The sequence below is a fragment of the Delphinapterus leucas genome, chromosome 4 (genome assembly GCF_059928025.1).
Source record: "Delphinapterus leucas isolate spDelLeu-1000000601 "Yukka" chromosome 4, BTC_Dleu_Yukka2, whole genome shotgun sequence".
NCBI classification, from domain to species: domain Eukaryota; kingdom Metazoa; phylum Chordata; class Mammalia; order Artiodactyla; family Monodontidae; genus Delphinapterus; species Delphinapterus leucas.
The window spans coordinates 130,947,889-130,969,215 of NC_143132.1; the positions used below are offsets into that span (position 1 = coordinate 130,947,889).

The 21,327-nt window shown below is 46.5% G+C and overlaps 1 protein-coding gene across 4 annotated transcripts in view; it reads right to left on the minus strand.

Moving 5' to 3' along the window:
* Window positions 1-21,327, minus strand: part of MRAS (muscle RAS oncogene homolog) — a 61,289-nt gene that overhangs the window by 21,268 nt on the left and 18,694 nt on the right. For all 4 annotated transcript variants that reach the window (XM_022582588.3, XM_022582586.2, XM_030761523.2 and 1 more), the window contains exon 2: window positions 14,200-14,410. In XM_022582588.3, coding sequence (XP_022438296.1) covers window positions 14,200-14,392 — 193 coding nt within the window. In that variant the 5' untranslated portion in view covers window positions 14,393-14,410. The remainder of the gene's footprint in view (window positions 1-14,199; window positions 14,411-21,327) is intronic.

Here is a 21,327-nt window from a genome sequence, read left to right on the forward strand (position 1 = left end):
TGGCTGAGCTGGCCTGGTTCCCTTAGAGCAGCTCGCAGGGCACCCTTAGAACACCCAGTAAATCTAAACACATCCCCATCCAGTCCCTCCATTCTCAGGCCACCATTTCCCACCGCTTCCTCTCTCCTCAAGCCTCCACCCCCAGCTGAGGATCAGAAACAGATTATCAGGAGCTAAACTCCACACGTTTCCAAACCAACCCGCCTTGGAGACAGCAGAAGCCTCATACACTGCAGGTGAGGAAAGTAAAATGATGCAGTCACTTTAGAAAACAGTTTGGCAGTTCCTCAAAATGTTAAACAGAGTTACCACAGGACCCAGCAATTCTGCTCCCAGGGGTGTACCCAAGAGAACTGAAAACACATGTCTGCACAAAAACTTGCACACCAATGCCCACAGCGCATTATTCATCATAGACCCAAAGCGGAAACAACCCAAGTGTCCATCAACTGATGAATGGATAAACGAAATGTCATCCCTCCATGTACAGCTGACCCTTGAACAGCATGGGTTTGAACTGAGCAGGTCTATTTATACCATTTATACGGGGATTCTTTTCAATAAATATACAAAAATATATGTGTAGAACATCGTGTGCAAGACTTGTATTGAAGTGGATGGCCTACCCTTACACTAGGCATAAGGTGAGTGATATTTAAAATTACTAATCTGTTAGTTTTCTTATCGTTTTATAACTTCGCTTTCAAAGAATTACATAACTGCACAGTATGTCTCTTCCCCTCCTCAGCTTGTAATTAGAGAAACTGCATATCAGTCTATCATCACAAGTAAGTGGTTTCTAAAAAAAAGTAACAGTGTTTCCAGTACGGTATTATGAATATGACTGTAATACTGTATGCTGTAAAAACTGTATAACGATTCATTCATTCGTGTTAAAGCTAGGCTACTGGGAAACAGCTGTATCGGTTACACTAGGCTACCATAAAGTGCTCATGTCGCTGCTTCTTTGTTATCAGTGCATGAATCATTATACCTGTGTATGAATATGAACTTCTTTTTCATATTATCCTTTCATTCTTGATGTTTAGTGTTAGTAACACATATAATATCTACAGTGCTTTGTATCCTATAAGACAGAAGTGATGTAGGTACTGACAGACAGATATAAACAGATGACATAAACTTATGGTATCGATAAATACAGTACTGTAAATGTATTTTCTCTTCCTTATGATTTGCTTAATAACATTTTCTTTAGCTTCCTTTATTGTGAAAATACAGTATATAATACATGTAACATATAAAATACACGCTAATCGACAGTTTATGTTATTGGTAAAGGCTTTGATCAGTAGCAGGCTATTAGTAGTTAAGTTTTGGGGGAGTCAAAAGTTATAAGCAGATTTTCAACTGCGAGGGAGGTCGGTACCCCTAACCACCACGTTGTTCGAGGATCAACTGTACTAGAATATTATTCACATGTAAAAAGGAATGAAATCCTGAGACATGCTACAACATGGATGAACCTTGAAAGCACTGTGCTAGGGGACAGAAACCAGACACAAAGGTCACATGTTATATGATTCCACATATGTGAAATGTCCAGAATAGGCAAACCCATAAAGACAGAAAGGAGATGAGTGGCTTGGGGACTGGGGAGAGGGGAGGGTGGGGGGAATGACGGATAATGGGTGTGAGTTTTCTGGAGGGGGATGAAAATGTCGAGGATGAGACAGTGGTGATTCCAGGGCTCGCTGATCTGTGAAATCTATCAGCAGTTTGTGATTGCACACCTTTGTGTATATACTATCAGGCACTGAACTGTACATTTTAAAAGCGGGGGATTTTACATGTGAATTATATCTAAATTTTGAGGGAAAAAACCCACCTCCCTTCTCTGAAATGCGTGCTCCGCCTTCCCCTCTCTGCGGTGGACGCCCCGGCCTACTCCTGTCCAAGACCATCATCCCTCCAGCTGCCCACTGGATCCTGTCCCCTGTCACCCATGGAAGCACATTGCTACTATTTTGTCTCCTCCCCGTCCTGCAACATCCGTTTCCTTATTGGTTCATTTCCATCAGTATGTAAACATGGTATAATTTCTTTCACCTTAAAAAAAATGAACAAAGATAAAGAAGAAAAAATTAAAAATAAAAAACCCCTCCCCTTGACCTCACACCTTACAGCTACTGTGCATTTCTCTCGTCCTCTTTACAGCCACACTCCTTGACTGATCTGTTTTTACTGCCTGCCCTTCCTCTCCTCCACTCTCTCTATTTTTTTTTTTTACATCTTTATTGGAGTATAATTGCTTTACAATGGTGTGTTAGTTTCTGCTTTATAACAAAGTGAATCAGTTATACATATGCATATGTTCCCATATCTCTCCCTCTTGCGTCTCCCTCCTTCCCCCTCTCCACTCTCTTGAACCCACCGTTATCAGGCCACTCTATCAAAGCTGAGCTTGTCAAGTCACCATGACCTCCGTGTCACTAAATCCAGTGGACACTTCGTGGTCCTCATCCCACTGGGTCACTCACCAGCATCTGATGCACTTGATGGTTCCCTCCTTTTTGAAGAGCCTTCTGCACTTGGCCTTGGTATGTCACTCTATCTTGCTTCTTCTCTGACCCTAATCACTCCCTGAGCATCAGTGGGTCGCTGCGCTCAATCCCGGGACCCCGTCTCTAAACACGCTCACTTTCTCAGAGGTCTCCTGTCTCATGGCTTTATGGGGCAACTCCCAAGTTTCCATCTCCAGCCTGCACACCTCCCCTTACTCCAGACTCAGACCCCAGGTGCTGGTTTGACTTTTATTTGTATGTGTGAAAGGCATCTCAGATTTCACACATCCAGAATTAGACTCTTAATTTTTCCCTCAAACTTGCTTTTACCAGTCTTTCTAACCTTTTTTAAAAAATTTATTTAAAAATATTTTTAAAAATTTATTTCATTCAAGTATAGTTGATTTATCAGTCTTCCTAATCTTGATAAACGTAACTCTATTCTACCCGTTGTCCAGGTCAAAGGCTCTTCCCTCCATACTCCTACCCCATCCCACATACTCCATCGAGAAATTCTGTTACTTCCTCCTTAAAATACATCCAGACTCTCTTTCTCACCACCTCCTTTATCGATGCCCTAGTCTACCATCAGGAGCCTCTTAACTGGTCTCCCTAGTTCTGCCCTGGCTCCTCTCTCGTCTATTGTCCACACCATGGCCAGAGTGAGCCTTTTAAACATCAGTCAGACCATGCCCGTCCTCTGCTCAAAACCCTCCAGTGGCTTATTTCCCTACAAGGCCCTAGAAGATCACTGCCCCCTAGCTATCTCCCTGCTGTCTCCTATTAGCTTCTCTCTCACTTCCTCTGCACTCTAGCCTCCTAGCTATTCCCCAAACACATCCCCGCCTCAGGGCCTTTGCACCTGATTCTCTGTCCAAGATTCTCTCCCCCGAGGTGCAGGCACAGCTTTCCCCTTCAGGTCTCTGTTCCAACACCACCTCATCAGGAAGGCCTTCCCTAATGGGCACAGATAAGATAGCAACTCCATCCTCACTGTCTATTCCCTTCTACCTTGCCTCATTCTCCTTCACAGCATTCATCACCACCTGACACAGTACATATTTGTTTATGCCCTGTCTCCCCCATTCTACCAGAAGCTTCATGAGGGCAGGGCCCTGGCTTTGCCAACTGCTGCACGCAAAGTGCCCCAAAGACAGCAACAGGTACCCAGAAGTATTTCTAGAATGAACTAGTGAACAGTCCCACATACATAAGTCTCGGGGACCGATCCACACAGCACTGGAGGGGAGAGGTGGAAGCTCCAAGTCAGGGGCTTAAGCCTCACTCTGGACCTCCCCAGATGCAGGCAGATGGGTCAGTGACCCCTCATCTGCACATGTGATAGGACCTATTCTTGAAAGCACCAAGCCACTCTCTGAATATAAATCATATTAGAACAGCCCTAGCAACAAAAGCATTACCGAGGCTTTCTATGTGCTGAGCTTCACAAGGTGCTGCATCCCCTCCGTCACTCAACAAACAATAACTAAGCACCTAATAGGAGCTGCCGGCACCAGAGATACGATGGTGGGCAAAGTCTCTCTCCTGAAGGAGCTTACAATCTGTGATGTTTTTTTTTTTAACTTTTTATTTTATACTGGAGTACAGTCGATTAACACTGTTGTGTTAGTTTCAGGTGTCCAGCAAAGTGATTCAGTTATACATATACATGTATCTCTTCTTTTCCAAATTCTTTTCCCCTTTAGGTTGTTACATGATACTGAGCAGAGTTCCCTGTGCTATACAGTAGGTCCTTGTTGGTTATCCATTTTAAATATAGCAGTGTGTACACGTCAATCCCAAACTCCCTAAGGGATAGTTAGGGAGTCAACAACTATGAGGCTCTCTCCCATTTGGGCACAGACCCCACCGATGAGGGCAGGTGGTCTTGGCCCAGAGGCTGTCTGTGCCCAAGGGAAAGAGGAGCCCCCAGTCACTCGGACCTGGGGCCTGGTGACAACGGGCTGACAGCGGCTGCGCCACCGGCCTGGAGCTGGCAGCATCACCCAACACAAGGGCAGACAGGTGAGATCTCAAATCTACTGACCGGGCTGGTGTGCTTAGTGCAGGCCGGTCACGTGACTTCTAACAGGGATTAACTCGAAGTTCTGAAATCAGGGCAAAACCCGAAATTAACTGCAGGAGTCTAGGACCTGACTGTCAGCGAGGTGAGTAAGAGGAGAACCTGGGGTTTGGGGTGCTGACAAGCTTGGAATGACCCCCAGGCTGTGCTGTGACTCTGAAGGGGGAGGGGTGCACGCTGCACTCAGACCTTCACCACTCAGCCCTGCCGAACTGACTCTAGGTCACTGGCTGATGGCCGGTCCCTCAGCTCCCAGGCTGGCTAGTGGGGCTAAGATGAGCATAGAGCAAGATATCCTCGGCTTCAGGGTCAGAGGGAATGGGGTGCTAAGTAGCTGTGTGACCTTGGACTTGTTATTTCACCTCTCTGAGTCTTCGTTCCTTCCCCTGCAGGGCCCTGACCTACCAGTCAGGGCTGCTGGACAGGTGCGGAAGCAGGAGGTCTGGGTTCCCAGCGGGAGGGCTCCTGGGGACACAGGGTGGCAGCGCTAGCAGCAATCTTACAGTGGTACCAAAGTATTTCACCATTTTACCCACTGGTGCAGTAGTACTGCTGCGTACTGGCCGGACCCTGTGCTAAGTGCTTCACGGGGACTGCTTTATTTCATCCTTGTAGCAATCCTGCTAAATTGAGATTAGTGTCTTCACTTTACAGGTGAACACAGCTGCTCTTCGGCCAGTACACACCAGTGCTACCGCACCAGTGGGTGAAATGGTGAAATACTTCGGTACCATCGGAAAATTGCTGCCACCGCTGCTACCCTGTGCACCCAAGAGCCCTCCCCCTGGGGACGCAGACCTCCTGCTCCCGCAGCTGTCCAGCAGTAGCTGCTAACACTGCTGAGGGCAGAAGGAGCGACAGCTACCAGGCGTCAGGGTCAGGAAGGGCTTTCTACCAGCAAGCACCGCCCCAGGCACCTTGGAGATCAGTGAGCTCTGCATCACTGGAAGCATTCGAGCAGTGATGGCTGATGGAGGTGAGATAAAGGGTCAGGCAGAGAGGCCTGCGGGGCTGAGCTGCATAATCTCAGGCCAGCGGCCATGCTCCCTCAGAAAGGAAAAGAAAGAGGGAAATCCCTCCCACATCACTGTGGGCAGGGAAAGGGGAGGACGGGTGGGAGGACGGGTGGAAGGACGGCCAGCTCTGCCCATACCCCCCTCTTAGTGGGGGCCACAAGGAGGGGTCTACTCTGAAGTTGGCCTAACGGCTGCTGAGCATAGAGCCCACCATGCAAAGCCCCCAGCTCAGAAAAAACTCTCAGTAAGTGTTCCTGTCCTCTTGCTGCCCTACCCACATCCTCCTCCCCCCACCTCCCCAGAAAGAATGTGGATTCAAGTGTTCGGGGAAAAGCCAGGTCCAGGCCCCTCCGTGAAGACAACAGCACTTGTGTCTGCGGTTTGGGCAGAAGCCAGGGTGGAAACGTCCCAGCTTCTGAGGGTGCAGGAGGGGAGCCAGGGTTTTCGCTCTTTGCAGAGACTGAGCCCTTGCCGGGGACAGAGTGGCTGCATAGTGGGGCCCAAGAGCCCCTAGGTGGGAAGGGGTGTCCGCAAGGCCACTGTCCTCTGTCGATGGAAGAAAGATGCCAGCTTCCAGAGGCTGGCTGGGCAGAGGGTGGGGCTGGCAGCCCTGTGGGTGGGAAGGCCCAGACTGTTAAGTGGGCAGAAGATTTGGTCAACATCCTACCCTGCAGGCTGAGGCTTGGGCCAGAGTGGGAGGCAGGCTGACAGGATGGGACGTACTTGGCAGAGTGAGGAGGCCCTAGGCCTGGCTCTGCCTCTAGGGAGGTCTGAACCCGGCAGTCACTTCTCCACCTGCACTGCAGTTTCTTCAGGTGTAAAGTAAAGGGGGCTGATACCACAGCGCTCAGGAGCCTTCCAGCTCCAAACGGACTGGAAGAACAGGCAGGCAAGCACTCCAAGACAAAAGAAGTGAGAGCAGGGACTGGAGCAGATATCTGTACGCCCACGTGTACAGCGGCATTGTTCACGATGGCCAAAACGCAAATGTCCATTGCCAGATGAGAGGCTCAACAAAATGTGGTAGATGCATGAAGTGGAATAAGTATTCAGTCTTAAAAAGGAAGGGAATTCTGGCACATGTTATAACATGGGTGAACCATGTGGTAAGTGAAATAAGACAGTCACAGACGGATATTGTATGATTCCACCCATACGGGGTCCCTAGAGTAGTCAAAACCATAGAGACAGAAAGTAGAATGGGGGTTGCCGGGGGCTGGGGCTGATGGGGAAATGGGAGCTCTTGTTTGGCAGGTACAGGGTTTCAGCTGGAGGAAATGCAAATGTTCTGAAGATGGATGGGGGTGATGGTCGCAGAACAATATGAATGTACTGAATGCCACAGAACTGTCCACTTAAACATGCTTAAGATGGTCAGTTTTACGTTACGTATATTTTACCACAATAAAAACAGAAACAAAAACAAACACAAAACTCCAGGACTTTGGGCTTCCCTGGTGGCGCAGTGGTTGAGAGTCCACCTGCCGATGCAGGGGACATGGGTTCGTGCCCCGGTCCGGGAAGGTCCCACATGCCGCGGAGCGGCTGGGCCCGTGAGCCATGGCCGCTGAGCCTGCGCGCCCGGAGCCTGTGCTCCGCAATGGGAGAGGCCACAACAGTGAGAGGCCCGCGTACCGCAAAAAACAACAACAACAACAACAACAAAAACTCCAGGACTTTGACTAAGGCTCGGGTCTTCCTGATTCATGAAGCCGGAGAACTGGGGTATGGGGAGTCATACAGCTGACAGACAGGGTGACGGGGTCCAAAGTCACAGACTCCCGAAGAGGGAGCTGGGGAGCCGATGCAGCCCCACAGCGCAGAGGTGGGACCCAGATGATGAGGAGGCGATGCCCCCAGAGTTGGGCCCTTAACACTGGAAGGTGAGACAAAGGTCCCGAACCCTTGTGGGAAAGAACACAGAGCAGGCTTGCTCCAATGTTGGGGGGCCCCACAGACACTGGGGAGCCTGGCTGCTGGCCCCTGAGGTCGGCCATCTCCTGTCTTTTAGATTCTGCGAGCACCAGGGCAATGAGACTCCTTGAAAGACAATAAGAAATAGGTTTGTAAGTGGGAAGACTGAGACTCTTCAATATGGAAACCACAGAGAAGGCCCCCTGAGCAAGCTTGAGCATCTCTGCTCTGAGATTCAGATCAGAACTGGAGCCCCTGGTCCTCTGAAGACCTTGGGCAAGGAGCTGGAAGGGCAGGTGCGTGTGTCTGCCGACCCTGATAATCCAGGCCACGCCCCTTTCTCCCTGGGATTTCAGCTCCATTCCCAGAGGCGCAGGGACCAACTGTGTGAGGTGGGAGAGGCTTTCCCACCCAGCCACACTGACGGAGAGTATAGGAGACAAAGGGAAGTTGAAACCGTTGCTGGCTGTGTGACTCCCTCCGTGCTTTATTTTTATAGTGATAACAAAAGTAGCTACCACAATAGTGTTTGTAAGGATGAGTACATAGCATGGGCCTTCCACACAGTAACTGCCCAACAGATATCACTATTGTCTCCTCCTGGTCATCATCATTATCAAGCTGCCATGTTTTTCTCTTTCTGAATTTGGAAGAAGAGAAACCCCAGAGTTCAGAGTGCTTGGCAGGCATCCCAGGCTTAGCACCTCCCCCAGGATGCTGTGGGCTCCAGGGAAGAAGGATGTCACGGATAGTCCCGTCCATCCCAGGGCAGCCAACAACCCCAGAAGAGTTCAGCCCCAGTAGGGGTCAGAGTTACACCCAAGCCTAATACAACCAGCTTTTGATTAAAGTTCCCCAAATATGGGACAACCTTTTAAATGCCAGACTAATTAGTATTTAGCTGTAATGCTTTAAGCCTTTCTTTTCTTAAAACAAGACCTAATTGAGTAGAGAAGTGTGCTAATCTGGGAATCCAGTATCTACTCCTGAGGCAGGCCTGGGTGGGCAATGCCCTAAATCAGGCCTGATTCTGGGGGCAGGATCAGAGGCGTAGCACCTAAGGGGAGCCCAGGAGCTTCAGAACACAAGCTCTGCAAATTCACACTTATAAAGTAATGCTGTGGCCATGCTTCCTCCACTGCTATAAATGTCATCCCCGAATCTTCCTAAAACCGCCCTTGAGGAAAAAAAAATTTTTTTCTAGAAACAACCTTGGGTAATCTAATATCCAAAGTTACTTTTAAAAAATGTTAGAGGGACTTGCCTGGTGGCACAGTGGTTAAGACTCCATGCTCCCAATTCAGGGGGCCTGGGTTCAATCCCTGGTCAGGGAACTAGATCCCACATGCATGCCACAACTAAGAGTTCGCATGCTACAACTAAGGAGCCTGCATGCCACAACTAAGAAGCCCATAAGCCGCAACTAAGGAGCCCGCCTGCAGCAACTCAGGAGCCATGTGCTAAGGAGCCAGTGCAGCCAAATATATAATAAATAAATAAATAAATAAACATTAAAAAAATATCTCCATCATTAAAAAAAAAAGTTAGAGAAGTGAATATGGCAGTAGATAGAAATAATATTTATTGAACCAGGCATGACGTTACTCTCTTACATATGCATTATGCAATGCTTTTCAGAATGTCTTCTGTGGAACTAGCCCAGAATGATGTGCAAAAAAACAGTCCTTTGGGAAACCCTAAGGATAATATATTCTTCCAATATACTTATAACGTATGTTTGTATATTGAAGGTTCTTTCAAGTCCTGCAGTAAAGAAACTGTTTACATTTATTTAACTCAGTATATCCCAAAGAGTGGTATATATTCAAATGGGTGATGCATGAGATGATTTTAGAAAGTGCATAAATGTTTTTAATTTTAATGGTTATATATATTTATTTTGATGTCAGTTGGCAAATAATATAGCTAGCACATCAAACCTATGATTGCACATATATTGCTCAGGACTCATTCGTTCACTCATTCCACAGACATTTACTGAGGACCTACTATGAGCCAGGCAGTATTCTAGATGTTGAGAATGTAGCAGTAAATAAAATAAAGTCCCTGCTCTCATAAATTTACTTTTTAGTGGGGAGTGACAAAAACTCAAACAAACAGAAAAATATATTGAACACATATAAATATATGTTCAACAGTAAAAGGCAGAATAAAGAAAAACAGTTGGGCAAGGGGACAGAAGTGACAGGGGTGGGGTGAGTACTAGTGTAGGGAAGTCCTCTCAGACAAAGGGACACTTGAACGGAGAGCTAAATGAAGGAGACTGTCTTTCTGCAGGAAGAACGTGCTGGGCAGAGAGAACACCAGACACAAATCCCTGAGGTGAGAATGTGCTTGGAACCTGGTGGAACGGTTCCAAGTTCCAGGGCAGCAGACAAACCCTAAGGGATGCTTTTTAAAATTAAATTAAATCAAATTCAAATACCATAATATTTGCCCTTTTAAAGTGTACAAGTCAGTGTTTTTTTTTTAGTATATACACAAAGTTGTTCTATTTTTTTAGAGTGATGATTTGGTTCTGGTTCTGGCCAAGATGAAGTACTGGGGATCAGATTTACCTTCTCACCTAAACAACCAAAAAGCAGACAAAATATAGGAAACTGGATTTCAAGACACTGGACATCAGGCAACAAAGGATGGTGACGCCTGAGAGATGGGATACAAAAGAGGGGAAGGCATGGGAGTTCCCTGGTGGCCTAGTGGTTAGGATTCTGGGCTTTCACTGCTGTGGCCTGGGTTCAATCCCTGGTTGGGGAACTGAGATCCTGCAAGCCAAGGCCAAAACAAACAAACAAAAAACAGGGAAAGGCACCTATGAACATTCAGCTTCCCAGCTTACTTCCCTGAGAGAGCTTCTAGGCCACAGTGTTGAAACCCAGGGATAAAGAATGTCATTTTATAATAATAAAAAGGTCAGTTCATCAAGAGGATGATCCAGCCTAAACATTTATGCACTTAACAACAGAGTGTCAAAATACATGCAGCAAAAACTGATCGAACTAAAAGGAAAAAAATAGGCAAGTCCACAATTCAACTGTGAAATTCAACACCCCTCTCTCAATAATTGACAGAACAAGTAGACAGAAGATCAGAAAGGACACAGAAGACTTAGAGAACACTACCAGCTTGATCTGGTTGACATTCGTAGAACATCCCACCCAACAGAGTGGAATACACATTCTTTTCATGTGCACATGGAATATTTGCCAAGATAGACCATATCCTGAGTCATAAAACAAGCCTCAATAAGTTTTAAAGAATTCAAATAATATATTGTATGTTTTCTGACGCAATGAAACTAAAATAGCAATCGATGACAGAAAGATCTCTGGAAAATTCCTAAATAGTTGCAACTAAATGATACACGTCTAAATAACCTAAGGGTCAAAGAAGGTATAAAAAGGGAACTTAGAAAGTATTTTTAACCTAATGGAAATGAAAACACAACATGAGTAGTTAGGGGGAATTTATAGCACCAAAATGAATATCTTATTAAAGAAATGTTCAAATCAATGACATCAGCTTCCACTTTAAGATGTTAGAAAAATTAGAGCAAATTAAATCCAAAGTAGGAAGGCAAAAGGAAACAATAAACATAAGAATGGAAATCAATAGAATTAAATGGGAAAAATCAATGGACTGGTTCTTTGTGAAAATCAATGGCATTGATTTTCAAATCTCTAGCCAGCCTGATTAGGAAAAAAGAGAAGACACAAATTACCAATATCAAAAATGAGAGATGTAACATCACTACAAATCCTACGGAATATAAAAGGATAATAAGAGAATATTATGAACTTGGTGCCAATAAATTTGATAACTCTGATGAAACGATCAAGTTTCTGCAAGGCACAAACTACAAAAGCTCACTGGAGAAGAAATAGATAAGCTGAATGGCCCTATATCTATTAAAGAAATTGAATTTGCAGTTAAAAACCTTCCCACTAAGAAAACTCCAAGCCCAGATGTCTTCATAGGTGAATTCTACTAAACATTTAAGGAAGAAGTAATACCAATGTCATTGAAATTCTTCCAGAAAATTGAAAAAGAGAGAATACTTCCCAAGTCATTCTATAAAGCCAGAATTACTCAGACATTACAAGAAAACCACAGACCAACATCTCTCAAGAACACAGATGGGGCTTCACTGGCGGTACAGTGGTTGGGAGTGGGCCTGCCAATGCAGGGGACATGGGTTTGAGCGCTGGTCCAGGAGGATCCCACATGCCGCAGAGCAGCTAAGCCCGTGCACCACAACTGCTGAGCCTGTGCTCTAGAGCCCGTGAGCCGCAGCTACTGAGCCCACGTGCCATAACTGCTGAGGCCTGCACGCCTGGAGCCTGTGCTCCGAGACAAAGAGAGGCCACCGCAGTGAGAGGCCTGTGCACTGCAGTGAAGAGTAGCCCCTGCTTGCCACAACTAGGGGAAGCCTGTGCACAGCAACGAGGACCCAATGCAGCCAAAAAGAAAATAAATTTATTTAAAAAAAAAGAACATAGATGCAACAATTCTAAAAAACTTTTAACAAATCAAAGCCAACAATATATAAAAAGATAATATATCATGACCAAGTGGGGTTTATCCCAGGAATACAATCTTGGTTTAACATTAGCAAAACTGATCAACGTAATTTACCATATTAAAGACTAAAAAAGAAAAACCCATATGATTATCTCAAAAGACACAGAAAAAGCATTTGACAGTATCACATTCCTGATAACATTCAATGTCATTCATAACATTCATTCCTGATAAAAACTCTCAGCAAACTAGGAATAGAAAGCAACTTCCTTGACGTGATAAAGGGCATCTATAAAAACCCTACAGCTAACATTATACTTAATGCTGAAAGACTGAAAGCTTTCTCCTGAAGATCAAGAACAAGACAAGTATGTCTTTAAGTCAATGAAATAAGGCAAGAAAAAGAAATAGAAGTCATCCAGATTGGAAAGGAAGACATAAAACTATCTTTACTCACAGACACGATCATCTCTGCAGAAAACCTAATAGAACCTATAAAAAAGCCACTAGCACCAATAAGTAATTAGCAAGGCTGCAAGTTACAATATATAAAATTCTATTGTATTTCTATATACTGGCAATAAACAATTGAAAACTGAAATTAAAAAAACAGTATCATTTATAATACAGAGGTAAGTATAAATCTGACAAAATATGTAAAAGGCCTATGCACTCAAAACTACAAAACAATTGATAAGCGAATTAAAGAAGACTTAAATAAATGGAGAGAGATACTGTGTTCATGGGTTGGAAGGCTCAACACTGTTAGGATGTCAATTCTCCTCATATTCATCCATACGAATATGAATCAACACAATCTCAATCAAAATCTAGAATCTTAGAATTTAACTGATTCTAAAATTCATACGGAAATGCAAAGGACCTAGGCTAGCCAAAACAACTTTGAAAAAGAACGAAGTTGGAGATTTAACAGTACCTGATTTCAAGACTTATTATAAAGCTACAGGTACCAAGACAGTGTGCTATTGGTGTTAAGACAGACAATAGATCAAACAGAATATATGGACAATCAATTTTCATCAAAGGTACAAAAAAGGCAATTCAGTAGGGAAAGGACAATCTTTTCAACAAATAGTGCTGGGACAACTGCATATCCATATACCAAAAAGATGAACTTTGTCCCATACCTCATACCATATACAAAAATTAATTCAGGATAGATCATGAACCTAAATATAAAACCTAAAACCATTAAACTTCTAAAAGAAAACATAGGAGAAAACCTTTGTGACCTTGGGTCAGGCAAAGATTTCTCAGACACAACACGAAGCGGGGTGGAGAGTCACCTAAAAGAACAAACTGATAAACTGAACTTCATCAAAATTAAAAACTCTCATCTTTGAAAGACACTGTTAAGAGAATAAAAAACAAGCCAAAGACTAGGAAAAAACATTTGCAAATCACATGTCTGATAGAGGACTTGTATCCCAGTGGTTTTCAAATGTCATAGAATGACATTCTATGACTAATGGCTCTTTGTTTCGAGACTCAGATGGTATAAAGTAAGAATCAGTAAGAATCTAGAACAGTGGTTCTCTAACTTCATCACCTGAAGGGCTTGTTAAAACACAAGTTGCTGGGCCCCACCCTCAGAATTTCTGAACTGGTAGGGCTTGAGGGTTTTCATTTCTGATTAAGTTTCCTGCTGGTGCCCCTGCAGCTGGTCTGGCTACCACACTTTGAGAACTGTTACTCCAGACCAACTTAGACTAAACTAGAAACACAATGTCAGATGCAAGATTCCCCACCCCATCCCAGGGACAATTATCAAATAAACTATGTTTATTAAGAGAAAAAATTGATTTCCCCTTTTTAATTAGCTAGAGACATCTATAAATGTTAATCAGAGCTTCTGATGAGAGAGAAATAAACACGACATCACTGAGTTGGCTTGATTCTAGCCTTGCCTCTTTGTTGAATACACATTTTGGTTTCCACAAAGTTGTTCAGAATTCACCCTGGAAAACATACACAGCCTTATACCAACCATCCCATAATGGCAACACAGAAGAAACTGGCATGCCCTGCTGAAGCCTATCGACTTTCCCTGACCCCCGCGTAACGCCCCACCCACAGGCAGGGCTGCATCGAGTCTCACCGTCCAAGATGGCCCACTGGTTGTCAATCTCTGTATGCTTCAGGTAGGAGTCTTCGATGGTGGGGTCATAGTCAGGCACAAAGATCTTCTGGAAAAACTGGATGGTGAGGGCGCTCTTGCCCACACCCCCATCTCCCACCACCACCAGCTTGTACGTGGGGAGGTTGTCGCTGGGGACGGCACTGGTTGCCATGTTGCTGGTAGGTCAGACCTGGGGAGGCAAGATATGTGGAATGAGACAGGGGGCTTCTTCTTCTCTGACTCAGGGGAAAATATTCACGGGGTTTCCTCCTTTCTTACAGAGTAACAAATACTCCCAGTTGTAGAAAGTTTTGAAAATGAAGACATGCAAGAGAAAAGTGCAACCCCAGGTCCCTCACCCAGAGACAATAACTGTTAAAATGATTTATTCAACCATTTACTGAATGTCAACTATGTGCCAGGCCCGGTCTTGGGGATATAATGCCACACGGCCTTTAACCAGCCAAAGGCCATGTCAACGAAGTTTTTCCACCATCAAATTCCGCCCTAGTCCTGTACAGTTAAACACGTGGGCGTTAGTCTGAGCAGGGAGGGCAAGGAGGTTCGCCTTTCACATCAACTCTGGTCATTGGACTGTGGTGCTGAGAAGAATGGGAGGCTGTCTGAGCTTAAAGGAAAAGACAGTCACAACAGCTTAGCACAGCTGAGCTCAGCGTCTCTGAGCCCCTTCCAACTCTCAGAATTCTGTGATCCTGGCTCTGTTCTCTGATCTTCTTGGCCTCTATCATGCAGAAAGTCGTGTTAGACTCTCGTGACATCTGGTCAACCCCTCTTTTAGTTGGGGAGGAAGAAGAGGAGGATCAGGGATAAGTTTTATTTTGATGACGTTGAGTCCAGTTAAGGCAGTGGTTCTCAACCAGGGGCAATTTTGTCCCCCAGGGATATCTGCAATGTCTGGAAATATTTTTGGTTGCCAAAACCAAGTGGGTGCTACCAGCGTCTAGTCAGCAGAGGCCAGGGATGCTGCTAAAGATCCTATAATGCCCAGGAAAACACCCCCAGAACACATAATTAACCATCCTAAAATGTCCATAGTGCCAAGGTTGAGAAACGTTGAGCTAAGCTGACTAGGCAGGGGCTGGAAATATGGGACCAGGATCCTAAAGAGCAATTGAGCCTGAACAGATAAGGACTGACTGTGTAGAGGTGATGGCAGAGAAGTGAAGAGTGACTTTGGAAACTGCATCACAAAGTACCAAGGAGGAGAGGCGGGCAGAGAGCATGGAAGGAGCATTCAGAAAAATAGGAGGGAAACCAGGATCTGTCACAGTGATGGAAGCCCAGGGTTTCCAGAAGGAGGAGGTTGACAGCACCGAAGGCTAAACACTGGTGCGGGATGAGGGAGGAGAGTCACCTAAAGAACAGTTTGAGGGTGTTGCCAGGGACCTGAGATGCTAACTAGGGAAAAGCACAAACCACCTCTGGTAGGGCCATTCCTGGGTAGCTTCAGGACTCATAGAAGGGTAGGGGGGCAGGCAGCATGCCAGGGGACAACGAACTGTGTGTCCCGTGTGCAATCACTGCTGCTCGGGAAGGCCACTGACTGAGCCATAGTGTCCTTACGTAATAGATTAAAGGGCTGGGTTTTCACAGTTGTTCTTAGCTCTAAAAGAGTCCTCCATTCTAGATTTCAACAGAAAGGACGTTAGACACAAATGTAGGTTATGTGGCCACGCTGATTTGCATGGGGCTACAGGCGAGAGTCATTGCATAATCTTTGCAGTTACTGAAGCTTGATGTTGACATTTAGGGTTTCCCTGCAGTGGCAGGGAAAGTAGGCGCTTTCACACGTTGTGGGTGAGAATGTAAATCTGTCCAAACTGGACTGAGAATACACTTGCATAAATACATCAAAATTTAAAGCAGACATATCCTCTCTCAAAGCTATACCACATGTGAGAATGTAGTCTAAAGAGGTAATCAGACAAGTGTACAAAGATGTTAAGAACAGGGGTAAAAATGGAAATAACTTAAATACTGGGGGGCAAGTTAAAGAAAAATTTATCCATACAATGCAATACTATACGGCCATTCAGAAGGACGATATTCCCTAGCCTAGAAAAGGTTTATAATATACATGGAAAAAAAAAAAAAGCCAGCCTGCAAAACAGCAAGTACATATGATTCCACTTCCATGAAGCTACCATCTATGAATCTACATGTCTAGGGCGGTTCTAGGCATAGAGAGGATTGGCACGTAGCTGTCTCTACAGGAGACTTAGGGACACTTTCTCAGATTTTCAATTTTCTACAACAAGCATGTGTTCTATTTGTGTATCAGAAAAGCTGAACAGTATTAAAATATTTCCACCAAGCAGCCGCATAGCACAGGGAGATCAGCTCGGTGCTTTGTGACCGCCTGGAGGGGGTGGGATAGGGAGAGTGGGAGGGAGGGAGACGCAAGAGGGAAGAGATATGGGAACATATGTATACGTATAGCTGATTCACTTTGTTATAAAGCAGAAACTAACACACCATTGTAAAGCAATTATACCCCAATAAAGATGTTAAAAAAAATATTTCCACCAAATAAAATGTTCGGGCCACCTGAAAATGTGCGATTCCCTCTCCTTCGAGTGGGGATTTAAAACTCCTTTGGTGCGGGACAGAAGGACCAGGTGCCAGCTGAGCCCCAGCATCTGGTTCCCCCATCCCCCCTAGGTGGGGATGACAGTGGGGTTAAGCTGAGCCTTCAACACACTGAGCTCTCCCACGTGACAGAGCTGGTGGTCCAAAGGGGAGGTGAGGGAGACAAAAATGAACTGCTGTCCTAGCCTGGGGAGGATGGTGACACTAAGCCAGCGTGAATGTGTCTGCCTATGAAAGAGGCTGTTTTTAAAGCTCCCTTCCAAGAGGATACAAACTACTATGTATAAAATAAATAAGCTTAGGCTTCCCTGGTGGCGCAGTGGTTGAGAGTCCGCCTGCCGATGCAGGGGACATGGGTTCGTGGCCCGGTCCGGGAGGATCCCACATGCCGCGGAGCGGCTGGGCCCGTGAGCCATGGCCGCTGAGCCTGCGTGTCCGGAGCCTGGGCTCCGCAACGGGAAAGGCCACAGCAGTGAGAGGCCCGCGTACCGCAAAAAAAAAAAAGTGAAATAAGTCAGAAAGAGAAAGACAAATACCGTATGCTAACACATATATATGGAATCTAAGAAAAAAAAATGTCATGAAGAACCTAGGGGTAGGACAGGAATAAAGACACAGACCTACTAGAGAATGGACTTGAGGGTATGGGGAGGGGGATGGGTAAGCTGTGACAAAGTGAGAGAGTGGCATGGGCATATATACACTACCAAACGTAAAATAGGTAGCTAGTGGGAAGCAGCCACATAGCACAGGGAGATCAGCTCCGTGCTTTGTGACCACCTGGATGGGTAGGAGGGAGGGAGACGCAAGAGGGAGGAGATGTGGGAACATATGTATGTGTATAACTGATTCACTTTGTTATAGAGCGGAAACTAACACACCACTGTAAAGCAATTATACTCCAATAAAGATGTAAAATAAATAAATAAATAAATAAGCTCCAAGGATATGATGTATATATAGCACAGGGAATATAGCCAATATTTTATAGTAGTTTTAAATGGAGTATAATCGATAAAAAATCTGAATCACTATGTTGTACACATGAACCTAATATAACATTGTAAATCAACTATACCTCAATAAAAAAATTAGAATAAATAAAAATGAAAGCTCCCTTCCCTTCTCGCTGGCAGCAACGTGAATAAAAAAAATACTAAGTGGGTGCAAAGGTATCGGGAAGCAAAATCATTTCCCTTGATTTTCCTCACAAAATAAAACAAGATGAGAGGGCTTCCCTGGTGGCGCAGTGGTTGAGAATCTGCCTGCCTATGCAGGGGACACGGGTTAGAGCCCTGGTCTGGGAAGATCCCACATGCCGCGGAGCAACTAGGCCCGTGAGCCACAACTACTGAGCCTGCGCGTCTGGAGCCTGTGCTCCGCAACAAGAGAGGCCGCGACAGTGAGAGGCCCGCGCACCGCGATGAAGAGGGGCCCCCCGGTTGCTGCAACTAGAGAAAGCCCACACACAGAAACGAAGACCCGACACAGCCAAAAATAAATAAATAAAATTAAAGGGCTTCCCTGGTGGCGCAGTGGTTGAGACTCCGCCTGCCGATGCAGGGGACACGGGTTCGTGCCCCGGTCTGGGAAGATCCCACATGCCGCAGAGCGGCTGGGCCTGTGAGCCATGGCCGCTGAGCCTGCGCGTCCAGAGCCTGTGCTCTGCAACGGGAGAGGCCACAATAGTGAGAGGCCTGCGTACCGCAAAAAAAAAAAAAAAAATTAAATTAAAAAAAAAAAAAAGGAAAGCAAGGATTTTTTTAAAAAAAAAAAAGATGAGAAATACACCAGTAAATATGATAGAGGACCAACCTTTGAGGCGGATAGAGGACCAAACCTCTGAGCTTTGAGGCTCAGACCACCCACAGTAGAATCAGCTGGGGACTTGAAAAAAATCGCCCTCTGCTTGCGAAGCAAGACAGCTGGCAGGAAATGGTCAGATGAGGGCTGATTTCCTTTCACAGTGCCCTGCACTCAGGAGTTGGGCCCTGAGAGACCACGGGGGGCCAATCTGGGGTTCCCTCCCACCTCAGACTCAGTGGAACAGGGTTAGAATGCACAGTTAACACAAACCTTGGACTGGGTCCCTCGTGGGTAGAAACCCTTTAGCTCTTCCCATGGCTGATGGGTCAAGTCCTCGCCCCTTCACTGGACATTCAAGGCAGTCACTGGCTGCCATCGCTGACCTCTCCAGTGGGACCCATGTTTCAGCCTCTGACACTACTCTCTCCCAAGCAACTCTGTGTTCCCCAGTGTGCCCTGTGGTCCTATGGAGCCCTCTGCCCACCCCACCTCCTACTGGAGCCCTGGGGAGAGCGCACACCTCTTCGCAGGTCAGGCCCAGGCCGAGGAATCGCCTCTCGGGAGGCACCCCTTCGACCCCGTGCCCCACAGTTCCTGGGGCAGAGGCCACCACACTTGAAGTTTTCTATACTTACTCTGCACAACAGGGCAGGGATGCATCTCGTCCCTCCCTGGCTCACCAAGGCCCAGCACCGCATCAGCAAGGACAGACGTCAGCTAGAGGAACTGGGGGCCCAACAATGGCCTTTCTGAACAACCATCAGACAACCCACCAGCCACAGCACTGGCCTCCCCATGCAGAGGGCTCGGGGGCAGCTCTCCCGGCCAGGCCTTGGGACTGTCTCCCTCCTCCCAAGTCAGACAGATCACACAGATAAGACCCTCCCTGGAAGCAAGTGTGAGCCCAGGTTTACAAAGGCGGGACCATGAGTCCAGAAAACCCCTCAATCTATAAGGGCTCTCGGGCAGATCTTCTCTTGATGCACATGTTTTTCCAGTCTTCAACCTCCCCCGAAATAATCCCTGACTAAAATGATGTCTTTGTAAACAGGGAGGGCAGTCAAAATGCCAAGGGGCGTGCACCACACTCCTACAAAATCGGCTGATCTCACGTGGTGTGGAGAAAGAATTTTTAAAGTCACCAGAGGCTATGACGAAAGTCACCACAGGACAAAAAGTTGGTCGGTGCTTAAGGAGCAAACTGTTTCCATTTACGACATCCCTCTCCTCTCCTGTCTATTCAATTAGACGGCACCTTGGAGGTCATTCTAGAGCGCTGCTTCTTCACCATTTGGGGGCCATAGATGGCCCCTTCGAGGTGGGAGGGTGGAATAAGGTGGGCCCGGGGCTCCCTTTAAAGTCTCGCCACCAATTTTTCGTGCCTGAGCGACCTTGGGCGAGTTAACCTTTCACAGCCTCAGTTTTTTTACTTGAAAGATAGAGTTGGCTAGAGAATCATCCTTTGCAGGATTGCTCTAAGCGGGAAATTAAAATGTATGAGGCGAGCCCAGCTTAAAGAAGGTGCTCAAATGTTTGTTCTCTCGCCCTGTTTACTTTGTTCCCAGAAGAGGCGGACCCACAGTCTCCCTCCCTCCCTCCACTCTGAGGCTCCGCGGTTCCCAGCCTCCTCCCCCGCCCCCATCAGAAGCCCCGCTGCCACCTCAGCTCCCTTGCAGTCAGATTAAATAGGCTCGTGTGGCAACGTCACCCATCAGTTAGAATGCTGTTTCCATGGGAAATGGCTCTGAGGTTCCAGACAGCCCGCTCCACTCAGAAACCAACTATTGGAACCGCAGCCCCTGGGCGGAGGAGGTGCCGAGCGCTGGTTCCCATGGCAACCACCGCTCCCAGAGCCCTTCCCAGTGCCCTTCCCAGTGCCCGAGCAACCCAAACCCCGGCTCATACTGGAAACTTCTCTCTAAAAGGCAGTGTCACTGCCTCGACGATTTTAGTGACGTGTATACGAAAACTTTAGGCATCTTTGAGCTGAGAAATAAACTTTTTTGGTGGCTGTCTTTTGCTCCCTTTCTCTCCTCACGATTAGCACCAGGCCTGCTTGGTTTGAAGTTGTTTCCTGAATGGCAGATTTCGTCTTCCCAGCAACTGAGGAGCTCCAAGAGGACAACAGCCACGTCTCCTCATTCTCTTGACCTCTCACAGGGCCAGGCAGGGCCCAACACGTGGGAACCTCAGGGTGTATTCGTTGACTGACTACTCCATACTGGCCCAATAAGCAGGGCGTGACACCCTCCCTTCGGACAGGGGTAGGCTCGTGTCCCTAGGAAGTGGGGGCTGGGTGGACCCATGACCCCAGAATAACCTTTTCACCCAGCAATTTTCGAAGTGTGCTTGGAGGGAGTTCCTGAGACCTCCTGGGAAGCCTTGTGCAAAGGCCCCTCTGTTCTCAGGGGGGCAGCTTGGGGTGGAGCGTCAGTCATAGCCTTGGACTCTTCAGCCAGGCAGCTTGAGTTCCACTTGTGTCTCTGATACGGACTCCCTGTGTGACGTGGAGCGAGTTTCTTAAATTCAGGGAGCCTCAGTTTCCCCATCTATAAAACAGAACAGGACCCTCAAGAATGTGTAATTACAGTCCCAGTGTGGGGTGGGGACTGGAGGGCCCCCCAGTGAGGGCATATTTGCACTGATGTGCAAAGCAGCTGTGCCCCTGGGCTCCCTGCAATGTGGTAGAGC